The sequence below is a fragment of the Pempheris klunzingeri genome, chromosome 12 (assembly GCF_042242105.1).
Source record: "Pempheris klunzingeri isolate RE-2024b chromosome 12, fPemKlu1.hap1, whole genome shotgun sequence".
Classification (NCBI taxonomy): Eukaryota; Metazoa; Chordata; class Actinopteri; order Acropomatiformes; family Pempheridae; genus Pempheris; species Pempheris klunzingeri.
The window spans coordinates 24535085-24560295 of record NC_092023.1 but is presented as its reverse complement, the minus strand read 5'-3'; the positions used below and the strand labels follow the sequence as shown (position 1 = coordinate 24560295).

General features: G+C 42.9%; 1 protein-coding gene across 1 annotated transcript in view; it reads left to right on the top strand.

Moving 5' to 3' along the window:
- Nucleotides 1-23354, top strand: part of LOC139210938 (stromal membrane-associated protein 1-like) — a 93321-nt gene extending 69967 nt beyond the window's left edge. The window contains exons 8-11 of the mRNA XM_070841151.1: nucleotides 1238-1359; nucleotides 15636-15828; nucleotides 18704-18942; nucleotides 22145-23354. Coding sequence (XP_070697252.1) covers nucleotides 1238-1359; nucleotides 15636-15828; nucleotides 18704-18942; nucleotides 22145-22291 — 701 coding nt within the window. The 3' untranslated portion in view covers nucleotides 22292-23354. The remainder of the gene's footprint in view (nucleotides 1-1237; nucleotides 1360-15635; nucleotides 15829-18703; nucleotides 18943-22144) is intronic.
- Nucleotides 23355-25211: the final 1857 nt, after the last annotated feature.

The following is a 25211-nucleotide window of genomic DNA, read 5'->3' as shown; positions in this document are numbered from 1 at the left end:
GTCACTGCTCACTACACTTTAATTTGACCATTCCAGTGCAATGTGGCAAAGCAGTTCTCACTAATTACTCCAATGATGGCTCTGTTCCATTTTTGTGTCCTTCTAAACTATGTCATTAGGCCAGCATGATACAATAGACCCTTTCACAGCAGACATTCTGACTTGTCACAGCGAGAAACACACTAACAATAATGATGGCTTTGTTCCATGTAGTGCATCAGTATGCCATGCCAGAATCAACATGTACAATACCAGGACCCTGAAAACTGGCACGCAATGGAATGCAGCCATCATTAATTATCACATTACACCGGAGCCCTTTCTGCCACTATATCTCAAAATGTCTGCTGTGAAAAAGATGTATTCATTTTAAGAAGTTAAATCTGAAAAGTAATATTCTTATAATGTAAAATAATTTCCATGGCCTGGTTCATATTCTTGAAGCATTTTTGGCTCTGTGGTAGACAGAATATGCCTAAACCGGCTGTGTGACAGTGTCAAATATACGTGTAATGAGACACTGGCTTAATAAGTAAGTTTTGAAGAGCAGAGGGAGAAGCATAAATGAAGTCATTTGCCACTACTACTAAAAGAGTGCAGTCATCACAATTTTCTCGAGGATTTTCCAGTTAACAAGCATGGTGATTATAAATGGAGGTGTGCGGGGGATTTTTGGAATTGTGAGTGAATGGATAAATCTTCCAAAAACCCATTCATATGTATGTAGAAGCGACGCTGAATATTTCCTAATTCTGTTAATGCCTCCACTTTTGCTGTTTTTCTGTCTTCTGTCTATTAATCTGTCTTTAAGTCTGTTCATGAATTCTTATTCTTTCAAATCATGAATATATGCATGCTGGTCTGACATTGTTTTTAATTTACCAGAGTCAAGTCAAGTAAATGTCCTGACTGTGGTTAAATGTTGAGAAACAACCTTACCACAAGGTCCATTCTGTAGCTCCGGAGAAGCTTGTGACTAGTTGACATGGTCCTCATCAGCAGGTTAAATATTGTTTTGGACTTTGAAATATGTCACCTGTGCCACGTGTTGTATAAGCCAAGTTTTTAGTATTCGGAGTCAGCGTTTATGGGTATAATTAGGAAAAAATTAAATATGCATGAAATATGAAATTTATAGCTGTTAAATCAGTTGAATGGCCTTTATCACTTGACCTGTTTGCTTGGGTGACTTTGATTGCGCCACATATTTCATTTCTCTCTCCCCCCTCTCTCTCAGATGCTCCGGAGGGTGGTGGGAAGAGCTCGGGCGGCGCTGCACCAATCAGCGATGAACTGGACATCTTTGGACCAATGGTCTCCAACCCTCTCCCCTCATCCACCAACACACAACCGGCTCAGGTAACAAACACAGGCACACACAGACACACACACACACACACTCACACACATAGTCTCAGACTTTCATCATCTGCTTATCACAGCAGGCACACTGCAACACAGGGATTCTGCAGAGGCTCCCATGATGCAAATACACACACACACACACACACACACACAGGCATATTCACAAACACGCCGGCTCCCCTATACGTGCAGACACATTCTCTCTGAGGATCATATCAAAGCAAACTGTCATAGAGGCTTCTTTATTGAATTAATTTGACCAGTGTCCTTCAAAGAGAGAGAGAGAGAGAGAGAGTGCTGGCTTATGTGACACAAAGAGGAAAAAGGGTGAACTACTACAGTGAAGTGAGCAGCTGGGAGTGGAAGAGATGTAGTATTAATGCTTTTATTCTACAATATAGCAATGGTAATGTATTTCACTGATGCTGTCTGGTACTTTTTTAATGTAACTCTTCCAGGGTGTATAGCAGAGTCTGATGAAAATATACAACCTAAATAAAGAATATAAGATAAGCAATAGAATTTATTTTGAAGGTGCCATCTATGTGTTGTTTGGACCTGATGCAGCTGACAACATGGGTAAACTGTGATGGTTAGTAAGGGAAGAGAGTCTGTGTATTCATCCTGAACCTGAAATTATGCCCATAGACCAAATAATTCCTGTTGGGTTAGCCTAATATAAATTAATTAGACTTATGTTTTAGCCTAAAAAACATAGCGTCCTAGGTTTCTCTTACAGCTACAGTCAGACGTCACTCATCAAATGCGTTATTACCACAAGTGTAAACCTGCACTATGATGATTATAATGATATAATGATTATATCATTAGTGTCTTTTTTTAGTGTCAGCAAAACTTGTGAAGTCGGCGACTGAAAACAACAAGCTAACCTTGTTTAATATAATGTAGACCACACAAATATGCAATTGCACCATCGGTCAAAAAAATTCAAAGCGTGGAGGATGGAAGGATGGAGAAGGGACTAGACGAAGTCGTGTGTCCAACGAAAAGAAACAGTATTTCACTGTATTTTCCAGTCTCGTTTTTCCTTCCTCCTCCTCTCACTCCTTCACACACCAGTCTCAAGGGAACAAGTAAGGCTGGTTGAATTAAACATTTTTCAAGAGCGGCGTTGAGTCTGAAATGCCGTTGTGGTCCTTCAAGCGTGGCCTTTGACCTCAGCTGGACTGGAAACGAGGACACACACATTCATGCGGGCACATGTTTAAACTCTCTGTTCCACACATGCGCTCACCGGATGGATACATGCATGCATACACATATGGACAGCAAACAGGTGAGAAGATATGCATTTCATTTACGGAGCTGTGAAGCAGAATACGCGCATGCGAACATACACAAAATCCAAATTCACTGTCTCGTTCCTGGTCTTTCAATCACTAACCTGTTCCTGTTTTCAAATGGTATATATCACTCCTGTATACGCACACACACACACACACACACACACACACACACACACACGTCTCCAAGCCTCCTGGGACCAGACCAGGCAGTGGCTCGCTGGTGACCCGGGCATGAAGAACAATTATGGGCTGCTGTAACTGCAAGCTCCCCCTCTGCCACTACCAGCCCTCCCCCTTACCTTCTAATCTTCATGCTCACCTCCTCTGTGCCTCTCGATCTACTGCGGCTCTGTGTCAGTCTCACACCTCGGCTTATCTCCATATACCCAGTGATGCTTAATTCTCTCTCTAACTATCGTCTTTTTTCTTCCCTCCTGTGGAGCCCCGATTTGGCCACAGGTGGCGATTTGGTCAGTCAGGAGCAAGTATGCCAGAGATCTTCTAACGCTTCCACATTAATTAATGAGGTTCATTCGTTTTCTGCGGTGCTATGCAGCATCCATGCCGTACCATGACTACCAGAATTACAAGTTTGCCACCTGTAAATAGTGTTTATGCCAACATCCAAGTGCCTGAGAAGACAAACGAGCATGAATGTCTCACATTACCTAAAGTCTGCAAAGGCAGATTTAATGAATATGGCGGTATATTGACAATGCACGTTATTTTCAACCCTCATACTACAATCATACAGCCATCTTGAGTTGTCAGATGATGGCTTACAAGTCATAACTGTCTCTACCATCTAGCCCATAAGACGTGAACGCAGCACAAGCGCCCTGTCATACCAGAAAGTGTTTCAGTTACATGTGAAGGAATTCACTTGTGTGGTAGTTCCCATTGGTTCCCAACAGCAAAATGCAAAGAGTAAAAAAAAAGTATAGTATTTATATAAGATTGAATGGTAAGAAAGAGCTCATCAAGAGCTTTGATTTGACATATATGACTCATGTCACTTACTTCCCTCTAGTTCTCACCACAAGCAGCGGAGCATTAGTGGCATGCTATTGTAAACATAATGATGCATCATTATGCTAAAGTGCACATAACCATACCACACAAGAACAATGCTGCACCTTTATTTTCACATCTTCTACATAGATTGATGAGGATGATGACTTTTTTTTTTTTCTTGCACCTGTTCATCTTTTTAACATCATTATCGCACACACTTATAATGACGTCATGTTTGTAGCCATTAAATGCAAAATAAGAGTCCTTTGCACGCTTCTCATTATCATAAAACCCAGTTTGAGACTTTTCAGTTTGCAATCAACACAGTGGACTGAACAACCTCCTTTCAAAGATTTTGAGTGGTAAATTTGCAGCTAACATCATTATCGTGTGTGCGATGACACACTGGAAAGCTTGGCAGGTGTAGCAACAGCAACAACTGCTTCTGTGCCTCCTGATATCCCTACCAATGTCAATTATTTTTTATAAAGAATAGGTTTCCCCATTAACGGCTGCCTTTGTCCAGTTTTAATTTATAGAAGCCAACCTTCACATTCCTCTTCTCAGTGTCCTTGAAAGAACACTTAGACGAATAATTGGAGGTCATCAATAATCTTTAATATGGCTACAGTAGCTTTATTAAGTCATCAAAACAGAGTAATTGTTGGTAACACCAAAACAGTGAAGGCTACATGATTTGCTTGTCGCCGCTTTATAGCTGAGTTAACAGCATTTGAATGTTGATAAGAGACTGTTAGAACGGAGCATTGCACGATTCACGTTACTTGGTGTGTGAGACTGTCAGTAAGTTTCTTTCTAACCTCCCTGTCATGGTCGACTCTCTGCCTCTCTCTCACATTTGGCCATTCCTTTTGTCACAGTTCTTATGCTCCGTCATCCACCATGCTCTCCTCTGTCCTTCTATTTTCTTCCTTTGGTTTATTGTCCCTCACCATTCATCCCCTCAACCCTTGACATATTTTCCTTGAATCTGTACATGCAGCACTGCTCCTTTTCTTCTCCTCTACGTCCTTCACATTGTCCTCTTCCTCCTCTATTTTACACTCTTTGTGTTCTCCTTAAACGTCCTTTACCTTCCCTCTTATATCTGATCCTCTGCCTCATTAATCACTGTTAGATATGTACAAATATATGCTTAAATCAGACATATTGTGCAAGCATTTTTGGGTGTAATTTATGAACTTGGATTCATGGTTGAATGTACTTAAATATAAATGCAAGCCAAGACCATGGACGTGCACAATACCAAGAGGAAAACAGAGAATTATTGCTCTCTTTAACAATAGCAGGAAGAAAAATTAAGCAAAGCTGCACCCTTTTTAAAGTATGATTTGCATACAATAGCTGAGACAAGAAGAACATGGAAACCATTAAAATCGAGCATAGTCTATCCACTGTTTGAATTTTTTGCTGCTTGTAGACAATAGTCTGATTGTTACAATGTGGATTCTACAGTTTTAGGGATCAGTAATAGTAAAAGTAAGACTGTGTGAAAATGTTGGATTTTTACACCTTTTTTTGACACTTTTCTTTGGTCAAAGCCACAGAACTGAGCTGCATAATGCATTCTGCTCTTTGAACCATCACTTCAGAGGTTCAGTTATACAATAATACAACGCTGCACACGCAGCTGTCCTTAGAAAAGAAATCTTCACTATTGCTGGCTTCTAATTGTTGAAAGTGCACCATGATTCAGCAGCAGTGGCAAAAGCAGTACCTGTACTAACTTACAGTACCAATACATTCATGTAAAAACCCAAATCTTACTTTAGTTAAGATGAAGAGGTGTTATCGGCAAAGGACGGAAAAAGAGTCAATTGAACTGATTCAGTCTCATAAAGTAACTATACTATTAATCTGGTATTATGTGAATGAGCAAAAGAAAGTAAGATGGAGGACTGCAAAAAGGTGGGAAAACTAAATGGTGTGTGGGTCAGAGGCAGACAAAGGAAAGCTAAGTGCTGTAGCTGTTAGCTTAGCTTTGTCTCTCGGCTGAGGCCTATTTGTAGAGCTGCTTGTGTGAGTGTGTGGGATGAAGGCGCCAGGTTAGGAAAGGATGGTTAGTTGCATGCAGGACCCTGTGTCTGTGTGAGCAAACTAACAGCAACTTAACTTTATGGCTGCACAGTAAACTGCAACATCACAATAATCAAACTCTATTAATATTAAAGCAAAACAAAACCAATACATTAACGAGGTTCAACCATTGCTTAGCCATGTATGCAGTTATGCTATGCTATATATGACCAGTTAGAGTTTGTTCTCCTGTTGCTCTGAAGATCAGCTGGCAGACTTCAGGTCGTACCTGCTGGCGCTGACAAACTTGGTTCAGGCAGGGCTTGGTGTCGCTGCCATGGAAAAGGTGGTCTGCTTGGTACAGGCCACACTGAGGCACAATGGTGGCTGTAAAACTGGATCCAGGGGTGTGTTTAGCACATATGTGTGAAACTAAAGGACTCTGGGAAACTGAGTTCAGACAGGGAGCCCTTTGTTGAAAAGACAAAGATACTTGTAGTCCTCACCATTTCTGGTGGGCCCAACAGTGGTGTTGTAGTCATTATTAATCCCTGCAGGTGTTTAAATCCTTGTTGTTACACAACACTTCTGAGACAGCCAGTGTTTGCTCCATAGTGGCACTTTGATGGCAGACTGCTCTCACATGGCCCTCCGCCTGTGGCAGCGCTGTCTGTCTTGTCGACTGGATTATTTGAATGTCAAACAGGACATTTTGTTTCTGCCACAGTCTTCTACACAGAAGATGGAGCTCACTGAAGCTGTCACGGACAGACTTATTCTCTGTGTAATAGTACGCCACCAAGGTCTAAAGACGCCTCTTACATGTTGCCTTCATACTCTGATCTCGCTCATCTGTGTGTGAGCCACGTGTCTGGTGGAACGTTGAGACGTTGACAGACATTTCCAGCAGCATGTAAAGGGAATGCAGTTATCTTGCAGTATGTGGGTAATAATTGCCTCTGCCTTGGCGTGAAGGTTAGCCTTGCATTTGTTTGTCTGTAACCAACACATCGGATAAACTAATTGCCTGGGCATGTTTCTGCTCCCTAGAGGAAGAACCCCACTGGATTTAGGTGACCTCTTTGGGCCAAACTCTCCCATGTATAATGAATGTATCTCCTGCTCCCTTCCTCACTCGGGCACAAAATTTGCTGTGCAGCTTCATGCTCCCAAGAGGAAACTCCATTGCATCCTCAACTATTGCATTTTCAGGCAACTTTCCTCTCCTATACATACAAACAGTACACACAAGGACACAGTTAGGATGTGTGCAATATGCATCCACCTAACCTCTCACACACACACCGAGGGCTGAATTTGGGATTCAGCAGGCGGATATAGCTTTACAGCTGTGATTAGCTGGGTGCGTGAAGAAAGAGGAAGCCGGCAGCCTGCTGATTCGTTCAGCTATTAACCGGCATCGGGGAGCGCTCGGCTATCTGCGAATACGTCAATTATAAAAATACGATTACAGCTTTGTAGGAGGGGGAGGATTTGTGTTATCCCCAGCTTTTCGCTCTCTCTCTCTCTTTCACACACACACTCTGTATGTCTTGTCCTCTGTCTCTCATTCACCCCACCCTGAGCGAGGAAAATGTAGTTATTAAATAGATTTTACCAATAAGCTCAAAAGAATGTAGGAAAAGGCCCAGTAAACATTTAACCTGGAACGATGGGGAGAGAAAGAAGGATGACAGGAGAGAGAAAGAGCAGAGGACGAGATGAAGTCCTGAAATTGTTCGGTGCAGGTTATGGATGGAAAAGAAGGATGAGTGGGTGCAGGGCAGGTTAGGAGAGGAACGAAGGAATTAAGGAAGGTGGAGGAAAGTGCAGGACATGGAGCATGAAGCCCCTCCAGCCCTGAGAGAATGAGTGCAGTGGTGCAGACACACCAGAAGCGCCGGCCTGAATCACCACCACCAATCTGGTCTCTGTTTTTTCCCCCCTAAAGCTGCTGGGTTCACACAGGTTACCGGTTAGTGAGTAATCAATACAAGACCCAGGGCCAGATTTACTGAGGTTTTTGTGCCTGTTATGATGTGATTCATTCTGCCCCAAACACATGTGCTGTGTTTATCACACAGATGTGCTGGGCTGTTGGGGTGCCATTTGTGTCAGCAAGGTGCGTCTCAAATAAAAGGAGACATATTAGCAGAGGTCGTTTATGCATTCCCCTGAATTTACCGAGGTCACGCTATGTGCACCTGTCAGTTCTGTGGGGAAAATGTATAAACCCAGCACAGATGGGGTTTACATGAGCCACTGGGAAGGTTGTGGTGATGAAAAGAAACATGCGTCAGGCTTAAATATGACTAAAGACGGATTATGACAAACAAAGAGGTTATTAGGTTATTATTAAGAAACATAACATTTTATTGCTGTAGTCGGAACGAGATGAGAAGTTTTGGTTTATGTTCATCAAGCTTAAATTTGAATATGATAATTTTGTGAGTCACATTTTGAGTAAGATTAACAGTTTTTCTGAGGTGCTGAACCAAGGCCTTACGTTATCATTAGCATTACCTTATTACTTATTTGATGAGCGGCATGTCCTCATAGAAATCTGACAGCTGAGCTGTGCCAACTGAACTCTCCTTTACTCAGAGTGTGCATCTGGAAGGCAGGTCCAGGATCAGTCCAAGAGCTGATGGCATAATGAACTGCTGGCCTAGTAAATCAAGCACTGACTACACTGGCACTATTTTCTAAGTAAAACTGGCGCTCAGTATTCAGAAAGTAACAGATGATTCTTGTGATATTACAGTGACTCATTCCTGCCACTCCATATGACATTTTCCTTCAAACGTTGTGGATAATTCAAAGTTTCAACAGTTTTTGGTCTTTTAACAAATAGTGTTCTGTAATGACGTTTATGATGCAAGTGAGGATCAAATTGTTCTCCTAAGTGCTTAAAAACTATCCCAACCCCAAATTGCAGTTAAATTCAAAGTTCCTTATTGTACAGTGCAACAAGTAGAGGAAGACTAGAAGCCATGGAATCAGCGCACCATCTGGAGCCAACATACAAAGCTTCTGCTTTTCAGACTACTTGAAACAGAGCACGTCTAAACATAAAGAATGGTCAAATTAGAATTCAGTGAATCACTGCTGAAGATGGCGAGAAGAAGGGCAGCTTTTACCAGGAAACGCACGAGGTTAATGCAACAGTACATAAAACTGTCAGTACAGCCAAACATTATGGAGGAAAAGCTGCAAGTCTGGGTGTAATTGAGGGTGGTGGCTTCTGAAGTTGGTAAGTTGCGTAAGAATCATCAAGAAGAGATTTTAAACTCTATTCAACCTGCCTTCATTGATTTTTCTTTTTTTTAATGGGTCACCTGGTGGCAGCACAACAGCTGCATTTATCTGGAGCTGGTTTTTGAGCCCACCAGCTCTGTTTTGAACTGTTTGTCTCCAGCTAGAAACTAACTTCACCTGCCTCCCTTTGATGTTTATTGATTAGGCTGAACCTAAACAATGAAGTTGAGAAGTTGAGTAACTCTCAGCAGAGCTGAGGGGAACGATGGAGTTGGGTGATCAGTCAGTTCTTGGTTTGCCAATACAAGTGACATGTTGCCAATTAAATGTTGTCATTTAATCTATTTTTAGTGTTAATATTGATTAGTGCAGATTTAAAGTTATAAGCAGTAGAGACTTCCTCTTTGTTATCTAGCAGGAAGACCCTAAACATGCATCAAAGTCAAAAATATATCAGCGAGGAAGTGTCCCCATGCTGAACATGTGTTGTGCTAACATGGACATAAAGGGGAAGTAGGGGCTTTTGTGCAGTGTGTTTGCATTTGGGGACTAAGCAGGATGAAAGAGGGAATGGAAATGAGACAAGAAACAACTGGGAGAGGGATGAGAGAAGAGGATGAGAGAGAGGATGAGAGAGAGTATGAGGGGCGGCAGATAGGAGAAAGGAGTGAGGGGATACGGGGAGAGTGAGGAAAGAAAAGAAAAGGGAATGCTGTGAGCACCGAAGAAAGGATGAGGGGAAGAAAGAGGGAGGACTGAAGTTTGTTGAGAGCAGAAGAAAAAGTCGAGGGAAGCGGAGAGGGGTGAGGTAATGAACTGACAAGCAATTCATTTCCTCCTTCTTGTCCTTCCTTTCACTTTTTTCTTCCACTCCTTATTCCCGTCCCATTCTCTACTAGCACTCTCTCTCTCGAATTCAAATTTCTAAAACAAGCTTAGCTTTTGTTCTCGGTAAATTAGCACAAATCCTTCAGCACACACACACACACACACACACACACACACAGGGCCCAGTGTGGTTTTAAAGCCACAGATGGTCTATCAGAGGGGAGTGTATGAGTATTTCAAGCAGTGATGGAAAACCGTAGGGAGAAAGATAGTCTTGTGTGTGTGTGTGTTTGGCTGTAGAGGTCTATGAATAGTGACAGTGAGGAAAAGGCTGTCAGAGTGGTAATTCAGAGCTCTGGCTGCACCCATCAACACCAACATTGGCTCAGAAGAATGGAGCCTTGTTAAAGAGGCTTTCTATTACACAATGTGCTGCTAGGAGCCCTGCAACACATCACACACTATGTGGTCGGTGTGTGTGTGTGTGTGTGTGTGTGTGTGTGTGAGTGAATGACAAAGATAAAGATGGATGACACATGTGACATACTTTGCTTGGATTTCTCTCCATTTAGAGGTGAGGTTAGACCGATATATCACTGCATTTTCCAATGTGTGCCACCAGTTTGGCTTTGGAGAGAAATGTGTTGGATTGCTTCTCTGTTCTTTCAGTGCAAATGGAGCTAATGCTCCTGGAGTGTCTGGCAGTCACAGATGGTGCACGGCTTGTAAGGCTGAGAGGAAATGTGTTGTCTTAAGTGGCCTTAATTTTAAGAAAGGCGTTCACCAGTATAAAGTAAAGGCCACTTAACATCTTCACTGTCTCATTAGCCTCACAGTAACTAGAACACTCACTTTGACAGTGATATATTGATGTTTTCAAAGACCACTAGATATCAGCCCGTCCGTGACTCAGACGCCACAGTCTCGTTGACCATATATTATGTATTGTAGGTCAGCTTGGAAGGGCACGTCGCCCATTCATTATAGGGCTGCTGGTTTGATCCATGAGTCCTTGAGCAGCACACCGACATTAGCTCCTGTTGTGTGTGAGGGAGAAGTTGCTCCGGACAAAAGCATCTGCCAAATGAATGGAATGATATAGGATATAATAAATCAATACTACATGGGTTGTCTCTGGGAATACACTCCCAGTGGCTCCTGAATTATTTCTGTCACGCTGCCTTTGGAAGCCAAAAAGCCTTGCAACCTTTCAAGCCCTGCAGTTTCTTTGTTCTTCCCAAAAGAATCAGATTCATAGCTCTTTTTCACGACAGGTACTTTGATTTTCACAACAGATATTGTGATTTGCCGCAGCAGTTCCAGTACAGCTCCAACTAATGACATGAGCAGTGGCTTTATTCCACCAATTAATACAATGCAGTGCAGCGACTGGCGGCGTTATTAGTCACACCAGAGTTTTTACATTTGTCTGCTGTGAAACGTCCGCTCAGTTTCAGTGTCACTCCACTCAGCCCAGGTCACGTGTGCACACAGTTTGGGAAACACTGCTTTAACATGAATTTCTTAAACCTGCCTTAATTCGTTTGTAGATCAGGCTGCAATCGCAACACTGGAGCAGAGTCACTTTGCAGAGGTGATCTGGAGAACGTTTTGTATGATGTTCATTTTTCTTTTAGCTCAGGTTTTGGTCTCCACTCCAACTTCTGATGGAAATATCTGTCTCTAGCTGCTAAATGCTCCACTATTGTTCACCAGGTAACTGCTGGGTGCTGGGCAGGTAGTGTGCAGTGAGTGTTTAGAGTTTTTTCACTGAAAACAGCAGCCCGCTGCCAAAAAAGCCGAAAGACGCTGAAACTGTGGGGGAGTCCAGAGATAATTCTCCGTCAGCATCAGCAACCATTAAAAAACCAAAAGCATACGCAGTGAAAGTGAAAGTTACCATATCCTACAAAGTACCAAGTTAATTAAACTCTCCCCACCTCCAAGCAGTTGTCATTAGTTAACATTCCACATGTTGCTGCTCCCTTCTTAAATCATTGTGGATGGTGGTCTTATCACACGAGTTCAGAGCCAGTAGACTCCGCCTGAGTCACGCCGTCCATTCTACAAATATGTCTCGTAGAAGAAAGCTGAATGGCTGGCGATTACTGCAGTTTGGGGGATTTTGAAGTCTGTTAAATGTATTTTTCAACTTTGCGATCAAGCTTAGCGGCAAATAGGCTTAGCTCCCTGATTGAGTCATGTTATATAGGTCGCTGACATCAGACGGATCAGGTGAGGGAGGTTTGCTGCCTGTTCTCACCTTCCATTCACTCCTCTATTCAGGAGCAAGTATCATGCTAATGCTCTGCAGCTATTAATAGGAAGGAGGCTCCATCGTGCCCCCGTCAACACCTGACTCACCTTAGCTGGCTCCACTTGAGAGAAAATGGACCCCGTCTGTGTGTGTGTGTGTGTTGACAAGATAAGCTATCCATCTTTTCTCTTCAACTCCGTTTATTCCATCCGCCCCTGTTTGCCTTTCTCTCAACTTGTCCTCCCCCTTCGAGGTTTTTCCTCCCTCCCTTTCAGTCTCTCCTTCTCTGTATCGCTTTGTGTTTCAGACCTCATTCCTCTTTTGTACTCATTCTGTCCTTCCCCACCTCCCTCTCCTCCACCCTCCATGTCTCATCCCTTCTTCTTACCCTCCCTTGACTTGCTTCCTCTGTGCTTCTCAGTGTTTCCTGCAGGGTTTTTTTCAGCAGCGGGGGTTAAAGAGTTTTGTTGTACCTGGCTGATGCACGTGTGCCGCAGGCATACTAGGGCGTGGAAGTGAATGTCAATAGGTGATTTAAAATATGAAAGAGAATGACACATGGCAGCAAAACAAACATGAGAACATATCTATTTTTTCATACATAAGGACGGGCATTTCTTTTCCCTGCCATACGAAAAGATTGATACGTGGGGGTTTAGCTAAAAGCCTTGAGCCCCTCCATAGATTACCTCTCCCGACTGTCTTCCTCATCGACATCAGGTATCGTTTTTTTCTTGGAGAAATATTGTAACAAGCTAATCTGAGAAGCAATCAGGAATATTTTCACCCATAGCTGATCCAAACACCACTGGCAATCGTTTTACTGATGTTTACTGGAGTAACTGTACCGGTGTTATGGGTTCACTGGGTTCGCTTACGGTTTATGGTGGCTCACAGTAGCTGGAACAAATTCCACAATAACTTAAATCTGCATTGTGGAACTTTTGTCTCCCCCTTTGGGCAGTGACACAAACACTCCTGTCTGTGTTTCTGTGAGGTGGGCTCTACAGTAGTCCTTCCTCTGAACCCCAGGTTTCTTTTTTTCATCCTTTCTCTGAGCAGGTTTTCCCACTGTCCTCCTGGTCGCTGTAGCCTCCTCCATCTCTGTGGTTGCCCTCGCTTTTCCGCTGTGGCAAACCAATCATTTCTGGTTGGCATAAAACACATCAGGATTGGTGCCCCAGGGTGAGAATGTCACATCAGAAAAAACTCTGATATACAGAGAAATACAGAGATTAACCTGGCAGTGTGAACTCGTCTGGTAAAGACTCGAATGTAACAAACATTTATTTGCAATCGAGAAGTCCTGCACTCAAACTTTAACATTAGCGAGTTAAATCTGCCTTTTTTCTCATTCTTCTGTGACGTAATCCTGTTCCCTGCCCAGTTTGTCACTGTGCCTCGGAGACAATGCTGTTGTTTATTTGGTTGTCATGACTTGGCGAGTGATTGACATCCCGCCAGTGTTCCAGCTGCTCGTCCTCACACTGAAAAGTGAAGGGACGACCGTTCGATTGAATTCAGTGGAGCGGACGGCTCAGCACCGTCGTGTAATTTCAACTTCATGACATTTCATAAAAATTTGAAACAGTGGCTGCAATCATTTTGGAGCAGCAGGCCGCTGCTGCAACATGTATGTAACGGAAACACTGGGAGCCTCCTTTTCCTCTCTATTCTCCCCTCCTCTCTCTCTCCTCCAGTCTTGTGCCATCTCTTCCTTTGCCTCCCTCCTCTCCTCCTTCCCTCCCTCCCTCCTCCAGTCAAAGGAAGTCAGCAGAGAGAGACAGAGGGGAGCAGCGCTGCCTGCTAAGCAGCCAAGCTCTTTGTGTGTATGTGTCTGTGTGTGTGTGTGTGTGTGTGTGTGAGAGAGAGAGAGTATTAAGTTAATGTTTATGTGAGTAGGAGAATGTATAAGGTGTTGTGGATGAAGTGTTTATTTACCTGTGTGTGTGTATGTGTGTTTTGCAGATGCCACTGTTTTCCCCTTATCTTATTCATGAAGTCCAGCTGACTATCGCCTCCCCCCATTCTGTCCCCATTCTCCATCCCCTCACACACACACACACACACACACACACACACACACATACACACACACACACACACACCTACCTGTACAGAGCTCTTAAGCAGGTGTTACCTTTTTGTCAGCTCCATCCATTAGACATAATGGGTGTGTGCCTGAAAGGCTTTTATTTTTTAAATGAAAAGGTGCATGTGAGCAAGACAGTATTTGTGTGTGTGTGTGTGTGTGTGTGTGTGTGTGTGTGTGTGTGTGTGTGTGTGTGTGCGTGTGTGTGTGTGTGCGTGTGTGCATGCATGCGTGTGTGTGTGTGTGTGTGTGTGTGTGTGTGTGTGCATGCGTGTGTGTGTGTGTCCTGTCTGCAACAGTTCATGTCTGCCTCTCTTTGCAGCAGCCTAATTAATGTCATCTGTCTCACTTACAGTGACAATACTTTGCCTCTGTAGTCTCCTCCGTTCTTTTCTCTCCTTTCCTGTCCTTTATTCAACTCGTGCTCTTCTCCCCTTTATTTTTTATCTTGTCTGTTTCCCTCACCTCCCTCCTGTTTGTCTGGTCTCATCTATTCTCACCCTGATATATGCAGCATGAACCAGTGAATATACTCCCAGTCTGTATGCACAGTTTTTGTTAGCTGTGCACACTAAGAAACACAGAAAAAACTATTTAGCTTATGTTTTATCTCACGTAACTCATACCAATGATCAAATGTTCAACAGCATGAGGTCCTTCAGGGCATAGGTCAGGTAAAAATAATATCAAATACTGAAAGTTGGCGTTGGCATTGAACTGTTCTACTACTACCTACTACTGCTTGTACATTTCCATTGACTCTCACCAATCAATTCCACTTGTTCTACTTTATCATTCTTTTGATCGCTTTTAAGCTATAATCAATTGAAACTTAACACTTGCTCCAGATATTTTACATTAAAAGACGACCGGAAACATCTTTTGAGCTGCTAGAAGGCTTTTAATGTGAAACCTACAGATTGAGCAGGAAGTGTTGAGTTTAATTCACAGCAGCTTTACACCAGTCAAACGACAAAGGAGAAGTGATTGGGATCAATTACTTAGTGAGTGAGTATTTCTATTAATTAGTCAAACTTAGAGCAACAGAGTGGTGAGTGTGATGACTCTTGTTGAACTGATGGAGTTAGTTCTGTGGAAATGTTCATTTGTTCATTTTGCTGAATTTATTGAGGTTCTTGATTTAATAAATTGTAGAACATACTACATGTTGTCACCTGACCTGCTAAGCTTTAAGATTTCATTTTCTTTGTATATTGTTTTTCAAGGTTTTTCAAGGATTGTTTTGGTTTTAGTTCCAAAAAGATATATATCATGTATATTATCAGCATTACAATCAAAAATGTACCCAGTCCTGCTACAGGCATATCCAGCTCTGTACTGTATTACATCCAGTATGCGTGCTCAAGGTGACCGCTAGCAGGTCCATCACCATATACGTATATACGATGAAATCTTTGGCTAAAATATACATATCTGACATATTTGCTGACATTTCTCTTCATCCCCTCCCTGACAGTCTGGTTCCAGTACAGCACCTCCGCAGGCGGACCCCTCCACCTCCTCCTCCGCCTCCTCCTCTACCTCCACCACTACCACCACGAAGGCGGAGCAGAAGAAGCTTTTATCTAAAGACTCCATCCTGTCTCTGTATGCCAGCAGCTCAGTGGGCAGTCAGCCGCAGAGCCAGCAACAGCCTGCACCAGGACAAGGTAACACGTGCAGCTTTTTTATTAACCCTTTGTCACCCATGTCCAGTCAGTGGAGCTTATCATCTCTTCTCGCCACACTAATTTGCAGCAGTTGACTCTTAAGAATATACTCTTCCAAGTCTGGTTAATACATGTACTTGTTGAATATAATCCGTTCAACTACAGGAAATAACCCGAGCATGCGAAGGCTCATGGGAATATTGTTCCAAAAATAAAATTTTTCACTGTTTGCATCTCACCTGCCCAACAAAAGCAGTCACACTGTACTGTACAGATACGGTGTGCAGTCATGCAGAGTGAAAACGTAGAACCCTGGTTCCCAACTACTTAGGACCCAACACCTTTTGGGAAAATAAAGCAATGTTCACTCCTCCACTGTCACAGGTTGCGTTGTGTTTAGCCAAAGAATGATTGTCCCCTTCCCAAGTTGATTCATTCGAATGAATCACTTTTATATGGCTGAATAGTCAAAACTGTAAAGAATGATACAATCCTAGATAGTTAACTTTTTTAGGAAAGCAAATACTAGAGAACAAAATAAACAAAGTTTTGTGACCCATTGTGGAGTTCTGAGTTCTGAGCCAGTTATGTGGAATACATCCATTTTTTGTCATTTCAGTGTCAGAAAAGTTGTAAATTGCAGTGCCTCACTCAAGGGCAAATAAATAGTAGTTGTTGAAGAGAGGACCATCAACACAAACCATTCATTTGAGTCCATGGACTGGCAGTTTAAAGCACTTAAATGTGTTGCACATATAGAATGTAAACACTATTCGCATACATAGTGTCTAATAAGTGGGGGAAAAAACCCACAGCAGTATTAAGCGCTGGGCACACACTCACACGGTGTTTGTACACAGACATACACACCAACACGCGCTGACGCATACATCAGAGGGAAGACGCATCATAAAAATGGAGGAGAGTGAAGGCAGATGAAAGGTCAGCGTGCTGAAAAGCACGCAGGTCCACTCCACGCTGCATTTACTGGAGCCCCACTGCTGCAGTAAAAATAGAGAAGTGTGCAGAAATCACATCCATATCACAGTTATTATGTGTGATGACTGTTTACATGTGTGTGTGTGTGTAGGCGGATGTTCATACATAAACATACATCATCCTGAGTGTGTGGGAAAGCATTAGTGGTACATGTTTTCTGAATAGTGGAGTATAGTAGGCAGAAGATTTGTACAGCAGGCACACGTGCATATTGATTATATTTCTGCATGTCCGTACTGATGTATGGAGGATTAGGAATGGAAATCCAGATGAAGGGCTTTCTGCTGCCTTATTGTCCCTTTCTGAATTCAAATAAATGCTGATGGAGATCAAAGCCAGGCAAACCTCGCCAGGCTAATGCCTCAAATCACTGACTTTCATCCTGTGCGTGCGCGTGTGCGTGTGCGTGTGTGTGTACATGACCATGGGTGCCTCCACCATTTTGTAACAGGATGGAGGTGGCTTTCAGTGCAGCTAATGACAAAATGATCACACGTCAGAATACAAGCTATTAAGCTACAAAATATTACAAACAGTCTGTGAATCCATGGATACTTTATTGACCTTTCATTGATTTCTGTAATGAGTCTGTAAAAGTTGAGGATTCTAAAATCTTGAGACATGATATGAAATGTGCCAAATGAGGCTATATTTAAGTGTCCGGTGGCAGTCACCATAGCAGACTAATGTCAGAGGATATTTGGTCCTTTAAAAGAAGTTATCTCCTTTCTCTCCCTCACTCAGTAAAAATACTGATAAATTCATGTTTTATTTTGCCACTTATCACATTCTCATGGTGGTCTCACACAGTGCTGAGGGGCAAATAGACCTGCGGGTGATATAGTTTCATGGAAATATGATATTGTGCAGTTTCAGATTCATTGTATTATTAACACGTGATTCTGCATTTTGGTGCGTTGAAACCAGCTCAGTCCAGCAAACTCACAATCTGGTTGGTTTCATGATTTTATTTTTACATCTATGTCATCTGTTTATCTATATAACGGCTTTGAAGCCTCGGTTTCAGTGCATTTTAACAGCACAGATCCTCAAGTTGACCCACCAAGCGCTGACCTTGGTGCCAAATATTGTGCATTTTGTTCCTTTTTGCTTCACAATAAAAAGCGTTTTGCAGTTGAATGCTTTTAATGTGGAGCAGCTGTAGGAAATGTTCCGCTCACGTAAAAAGAAGAGCAAACGGACTTCAACGTTAACGTTGAAGTTCATGCTGCATCATTTCCTGTAAATTCCCAGATTTGAATCTCATGGGAATGGCGGACTCTGCCACCAACATTGAAACGTACTTTATACGTTATGCACAATGTAATTACTTTGAATGAGTGTTGTAGTACAAATGCCGACCATAAATAATATCAATTTTGGGTTGTGGTATATTGAAATTGTTTAGAATTAGAACTTTGAAACTTTCTTAAAAAACACATCCAAGCACATCATCATCAACAATTCATGCTTTACCATTTGCGAGATGGATGCTTTTGAGATCCCTGAATGACTTTATTTATTAACAACTCTACAAGGAAAGACCACAGAGTGTGTTTTTGGGAAAAGGGAAACAAAGTACAATAACAAGAAATAGTTAGTGGCTATAGAGGCGAAGATTTTAGCTGGGCTGGATTTTAAAACTATGTACTCTTTAAGATAATTTTCCTACATATCTTGTCGAGGATCAAAGCAAAACTGGATTTATTGCAGTGTGTGAGGAAAACAGTTTATTTACTTTAATGCAGCTCTGTCCTCTCTTATGTTTGGTTGAAAATATGCTCAGTAGTAGGAAATTTAACATGAGCTCCTGTAGAGCACAGTTATATAAACCTAACTGTGTGTGTGTGTGTGTGTGTGTTGGTCTTTGCTCCAGCAGGGATGTACATGGGCCAGCCTCAGATGCAGTTCTCTGCGCAGGGTTTTGCTCCAGGCATGGGGGCGGCCGTCCCACCCACCACCATGATGGGCGGAGGACCCATGATGTCCGGCATGGCTCTGCCAAACGGCGGCTATATGGGCATGCAGCAGCAGGGCGCGATGCCCGCCAACCAGGGACAGAACATGTACAGCATGCAGCAGGGTCAGCAGCAAGGACAGTGGAACGTGAGCCAGGTAATGCTGAGGACAGACTCAAATACATATTTTCCTTCTAATCGATGCTTAAGTGATTTTATTGTGATGACGAACTCATTTTAACATTTAGCTGCTTGTAGTTCAACTCCAGTTTCTCTCCCATGAATGTTACACTTACATGTTTACCGTATTGCTACTAACCTAAATATAAATGCCATCAATGTAGTGTATTTTTCTTCTACATCACCTGTGGAAGAGTTCCATTATCCTGTGCCTAAAAGTTAATACATGGTCTTACACAATGTTCTGCTCCCTAATTTAGTGCGGTAATGACCTCACCCCTTCAGCCTCTGTAAAAGCCCAAGAAGAGCAGCTTTAATCAACTCTTCAATCTTTTTTATAACCAAAGTTATTGTATTAGATGATATAATTCTGTCAAGTCACTTTCTTTTCCCTTGGTCCCTAATCCCAGCGCAGCACTATGAAATGATTAATGAGTACATCTTGAATTCACCAACGTTTGGTGGAATTCTTTGATGCAGGCTGAGTGGTGACAAAGTCATTTAAAAACCTCTAACTAGCTAGGAGTGATACATAACCGGGTGGAAGTAAAAAAAAAAAAAAAAAGAATGTATACAGTATATTAAACTAATAGGAAGTTAGAGCTGTCTTGTTATTTTCATTCAATGTGTGATCCATTCCAAGTCCGTTATTATTCCTAATGGCGTGCAGATCTTCAGTTTTGCAGGCAGTGATTAAACATTCAGTATGAAGCCAATATTGGTCCTGTGGTTAAAATCCAGTCTGTTGCAGTCAGTGTTGCCCAGCTCTTATTGACAGATGTGGTGTGTTTGATTGATTTGAAACAGACCAAACCAGACCAAAGAGGTTAGCTCTGTATTCCCCACCTCAGTTGTGTTGGACTCTCAGTGCAGTAACAGACAGTGCTTGCAGAGAAAAGTAGCTGTGTTCTAGGCGCTGCAGCTCTGGTCAGGTCAGTGTGTTCTGTCCCTGTTTTACCTGTATGAACTGTTTCTCATGCCCCATTTACACCTGGTATAAACACACAACCCACATCTGGGTTCATGGGTCTTTTCATTTAAACCTGGTGGTAGTGACAAATACGCTTATTGTCATGATTCTACCCACACAGTGCCGGGGGCGCAATATTAATATCAGATCAGTGAATTCTTCTTAGTCTTCTTGAATGTCTTCTTAAAGGATTTCCGCCTCTGTCTGAACGCTTTGTTTGAGAAAAACAAAACAATCTGCTGCCTCGCTGTCGCCTTCGACATCTTCACGTTAGCAGGAGTTGGTGTTAGTGAGGAGAAAACAATAACAGAATGTGAGTCGGAGAGTTGGATTCAGGAGGTTTTCAGGGGGCGGGGACGGGTGGCCCGCTGAAGCTCTTGAGGAGGTCACATGATCAACAGATCCCCTTATGACATCATAAATGGAGCCAAATCTAAACAATGTGTTTTCACACACAGTTAGTGAGAGGTGCAGCAGGAGAAAGAGAGAGAGGATGGTAGTCACACCAGGGACACATATAGTTATGTGTGAAAAGATTTTAAAACGTGCATTTTGCGTAATATGGGACCTTTTAAAACATCTCAAAGGTTTTTCTTGATTTTATTTTATTTTAATGTAGATTTTATTTGATCAGGATTAATTTACGTTTTTTTTTTTTATCTCTCGAGTCATTTGATTTTTATTTGATTTTATTGACTGCCCTTTTGCTGATGACACTCTCATTTGTTTTATTTGTTTTGTTTTGATGTATCTGTCGTATCCTGTCTGTCCTGTCTATTACTCTGTCTGAAACACTTTGGAACTCGAGTTTAGAGAACTTTTCTATAAATGAAGATTATTATTGATAATATACAAATTAGGTAGGTTGGGCTGACAATGGCAAAGTTATCTAAAAAATCAGGACTATTAAGCAACATTCATTGTTAACGTTTTAGGGAAGACATCATTAGTTATTCTTAGCTAAGACTTTAACAATCAAAAACTTTTCTAATCTGCTTCATGTGGACTGTGTCCTCGCAAGATAAGCAGTCAGCCCATCAAATGTTATCACATTTTGATTCAAATGTTGCTAAATCCTCATGGGTGCATGGAAGTACGCGACTTCAGGTTTTTTCTGACGGAGACCCGCCCGCCTCAGACCAGTGAGAGGAGACACAAACACACTAGTCTCTCTGACATCACTATTAGATTATTTTGTGTTCATGTAGGACCCTACAGGTAGCTTCAGGCACGCCTGACGAGGTGGCACAGTGAAAGGAACATTACCCAAAACAGGCAGATGGACGATGGATTTTATTCTTCACTCATTCAAAATGGCAAAAGGAAGAAATAAAGTGGAAATAGAGATAGAACAAAAAGGCTTCCAGCTGTATCTATACTGGATCAATACTGGGACGCCCGTCAGCACATCTGTCTAAGAGCCTCTCCTTCATTAGTTCATTACGCGCTGCTCAAACACACACCACTTATACCCACCCCTCATCGTACAGTCTGTGTGTGTGTGTGTGTGTGTGGTTGCACACAACTGTTGTCAGCATCCTGACAACTGGGGAGGTTAATGAGAGATCATAAATCACCACTGAGACACACACACACACACCACTGCCTTTGAACAGTCAAAGTGAGACGTGTGTGTGCGTATTGTGCAGGAAGATGTAATGGAATAGTGAGTTGATGAACAAACGCTTGGCTGCATGCATGTCCAGGCTTAGCCGACACACAACTATAACCACACACACACACACACACACACACACACACACACACACACACACACACCTATACACACACATACATGCATACCTACACACACACAGTCACCCACAGCTCTCAGATGACCAGATAAGCGAGTAGCGCTGCAGCAATGCACATTCATAATAGATAAGACAGGATGGAAAAAGGAGGCAAGCAGGGGAGCAGAGCAGGTGGATGATGGGGAGGGTGGGGGGGTGAAGAGGTAGAAGGTGAACAGGGAAGTGGTGGGAGGATGGAGAGACTGGGGCAGAGAGCAGGGGAAGCCTGAAGCCTTTTAGAGCAGAGGTGAAGGTAAAAAGCAGAGGATGGAGGCAGGGGAGGGCTAAAGGATGGGGAGTACCCCCCTCACCCCAGCCTCTGCCTCTGGGATGAGGGAATATCTGTCTGTTTTTGCTCTGATGAATTCCAACACTGACTCCCTTCCCCCCTTCGTCTCTCTTCTCTTCTCACTCAGATGACCCAGCAGATGTCAGGCATGGCCATGAGTGGCGGAGGTCCAGCACCAGCCACTTTCAGCCAGTCAGGGGCCCCAGCGGCCGGTTGGCCCGCAGCTCCACAGGCGGCTTCCGGCCAGACCCTCAGCACTCAGCTGTGGAAGTGACGTGAAGGGGGGTCCAGAGGAAGAGCAGGGGGAAACGGAGGGCAGTCATATGGCAACAAAACGGCCAAATTAGCTCCCGACCTGCCCATCTCCTCACAGCCCTGAATAAAGAACGCACAGCGGGGGGAGACTGACTGCCCCTCCCAATCCCCACACACGTTCACCATAGTTCCTTTAAAAGCCAAGATGACATCACACTGGATGGAGGGGAAAAAAGAAAGACTGGCAGCTGTTGTTTCCCATCTTTATTCTGCTTTCCTCTTCCTTTTTGGGTTCCTTTTATTGTTGTTGTCTGAAGAAAGAGACAAAACTAGCAGAATTGACAGAAAAGAAAGCTGCTGGACCAATAACTCCAAGTGTCTGCTCTAGTAATATTATAACATTACCAAAATGGATAGTTAGTGAATAGTCTTTCAATGCCTACAGTAGATATGGCTATCTTGTGGTTGGTCTATGCTACCCTGTCCTCTCCCCTCTCTCTGCTGTGTGTATATTGTAACCCCCCCCCGTAGGGCGAGCAGAGCCTCGTAGCAGATAGTCGTCTGAACAGTACTGTATTTATGTGAATAAGATGTGAACCCTCCATCTTTTCAAAACCATGGGACAGAGGTAGATGCTTCGACTCTCAATGACTTTGTTTGGTTTGAGTTCTCTTCATCATGTGACACCTCGTGGGGGGACATGGTCTGGAGAAGAGGTACTCCAGTTTACTTTAAAGTAAAGTTTAGCATTGCTAAACGGGGTTTGACTGACACGGTTTTGAAGCTGCTTATACAGCAGATGTTACTTTGCACTGATTCACTGAGTCATTGTTATGTAACTTGACCATTTTCGCACAACATGTCTGAGTATTAAGTCAGACAGTGTCTTATTACAACCTCAGTGTCCCTCTGATCAGCTCTACATTAAAGATCATGAACACCAGTGGTTCCTAACCTCGCGGTTGGCTCAGAAGACAAAGAATGAAGGGTGGCTAGATAACTAAAACAGGAAATAAGATACAGCATTAGAATTATACAACATCAATCTTGTTTTTTTTCTGAATCCTTGCTTTTTTTATTGCAAAATAGTCTGCGAAGTATTGAGCTGGAGCTGGGAGGCGATTAGCCTAGTTTACCGTAAAGACGGACCGTAAAGCAGCTAGCCTGGCTCTCAGCACCCACAGAGCTCACAAATGAACACGGTATGTCTTGCTTGTTTAATCCATACACAAACAGAAATGTACAAAATGCAGTTTGTAATGTTAGTGAGTTATGTGATGGAACTATTTTGATGAGCTCTGACAAAAAACTGTTTGCCGTTGTCTCCAGTCTTTGTCATAGACTGTATATAATAAGTGGACGTAGCCACCATGACATCATCCATTGGTTTGTGGACCAATTACCTGTAACCACATCACCCGTTATGAAGCCTCGAGTTTGGCTTCATGGGCGTCGCCATCTTGGTTTTTTGGAGCCAGAAGTGAAGTTGATTCCACAAAGACTTCATTCTCATTGACTTCCACTTCTTTTTGGAAGCCCCCTGCAGGCCATTAGAAAGAATGAAGGTTTGAGGCTCTTCAGCATTGGCTTCACTTTTCACACCTGGAAGCTACATCCACTTCTTTTATGCAGCCAATGGTCTTTATGCTAAGCTAAGCTACTTAACACAAACATGAGATTGATGTTTTCACATCCCTCTCTGCAAAAAGACTAATAAGTGTATACATACACATGTGTATATATATCTGCATATATTTTCTTCCGCGGTTTGCATTACTCGATAAGCCAACAGCCTTATATTAGCAAGCAGCTGGTTAGCTAGCATTAGCTGTCTGACTACATAGCAGGGACAGACCAGCCAAAGCAATACAGACACCACTCCATTAGCTTGATATAAAACAGAAACTGTAATCATTACTTTTTAGTTCAGTTGCGTTAAAGGGTCAAAAGCCAAAAACGGTTGGGAACCGCTGATACACATATGCTACACTGGCTGTGATGACACAGTCTGATCACTTCTCTGGTGTTAGTACTTTTAGCAGCAGGTGAATGTATCAGTCCAACCCTGTTTCTCATACTGCTAGCTGGTTAAAAACAACCCAAAACTCTGCGTGTCAAGGATTCCCTTTGAGCCTCGGTAATGGCTGGGCGGCCCCTGGGTCCCCTGGGTGTCTTTGTAGACACGTTCTGGTGTTTTGATGTGTTTTCAAACCAAAGGAGCTGGGTAGCCTACAGTGGAAACTGGGCTCCGACCCAGTTAAGACATTCCTTGTTGTTGAAATGAGCCGTTTCCCCAGCAGTCCCCGAGGCAAATTAAAGCAGCACTGGAATCACAGCAGTTTGTCTTTACTGCACTTTAAATAGCAAAACAGTTACTGTATCTCGCGCTGTGTTGTGGTTTCGTCTCTCAGATCGCTGTCAGGGTACAGCAGAGACAAGTGAACTGTCAGTTCCAACTGCAGGGTGGGATTTCCACAAACTCTTTCAGAAAACTGGACCAATGTGACACCCAAAATATTTCTCCCTTCATATATGATGCTATAGCAGTATGTTCTGCCATCCGCCATCTTTATTGTGGTGTTTTGTTGTGTGCAGTACAAGAGAAGCACAGTTAGTCTGAAGCAAATAAACCTGGACGACCAATCAGAGGGCTAGACTGGCAGGACGAGGACCGGGATTGGACAGTGCTAGCAAAAGGGGACCTGTATGAAAACTCTGGATGGGTCCCATCACCACTGTCCAGTCCTTGTTGAGTGAGAACAGTGGAGCAGGAGTAGAAATGAACAAACACACACACACACGCACACACACACTCACACACACACACACGTGCATACAGAGTTCCGATCACACTGCCGAGCGTCGACTCATGTCCGTATACACAGGGTCCCTCTGCCATGCAATAACTGTAGCGCTCACGTGGTTAGTGTGAATGACAC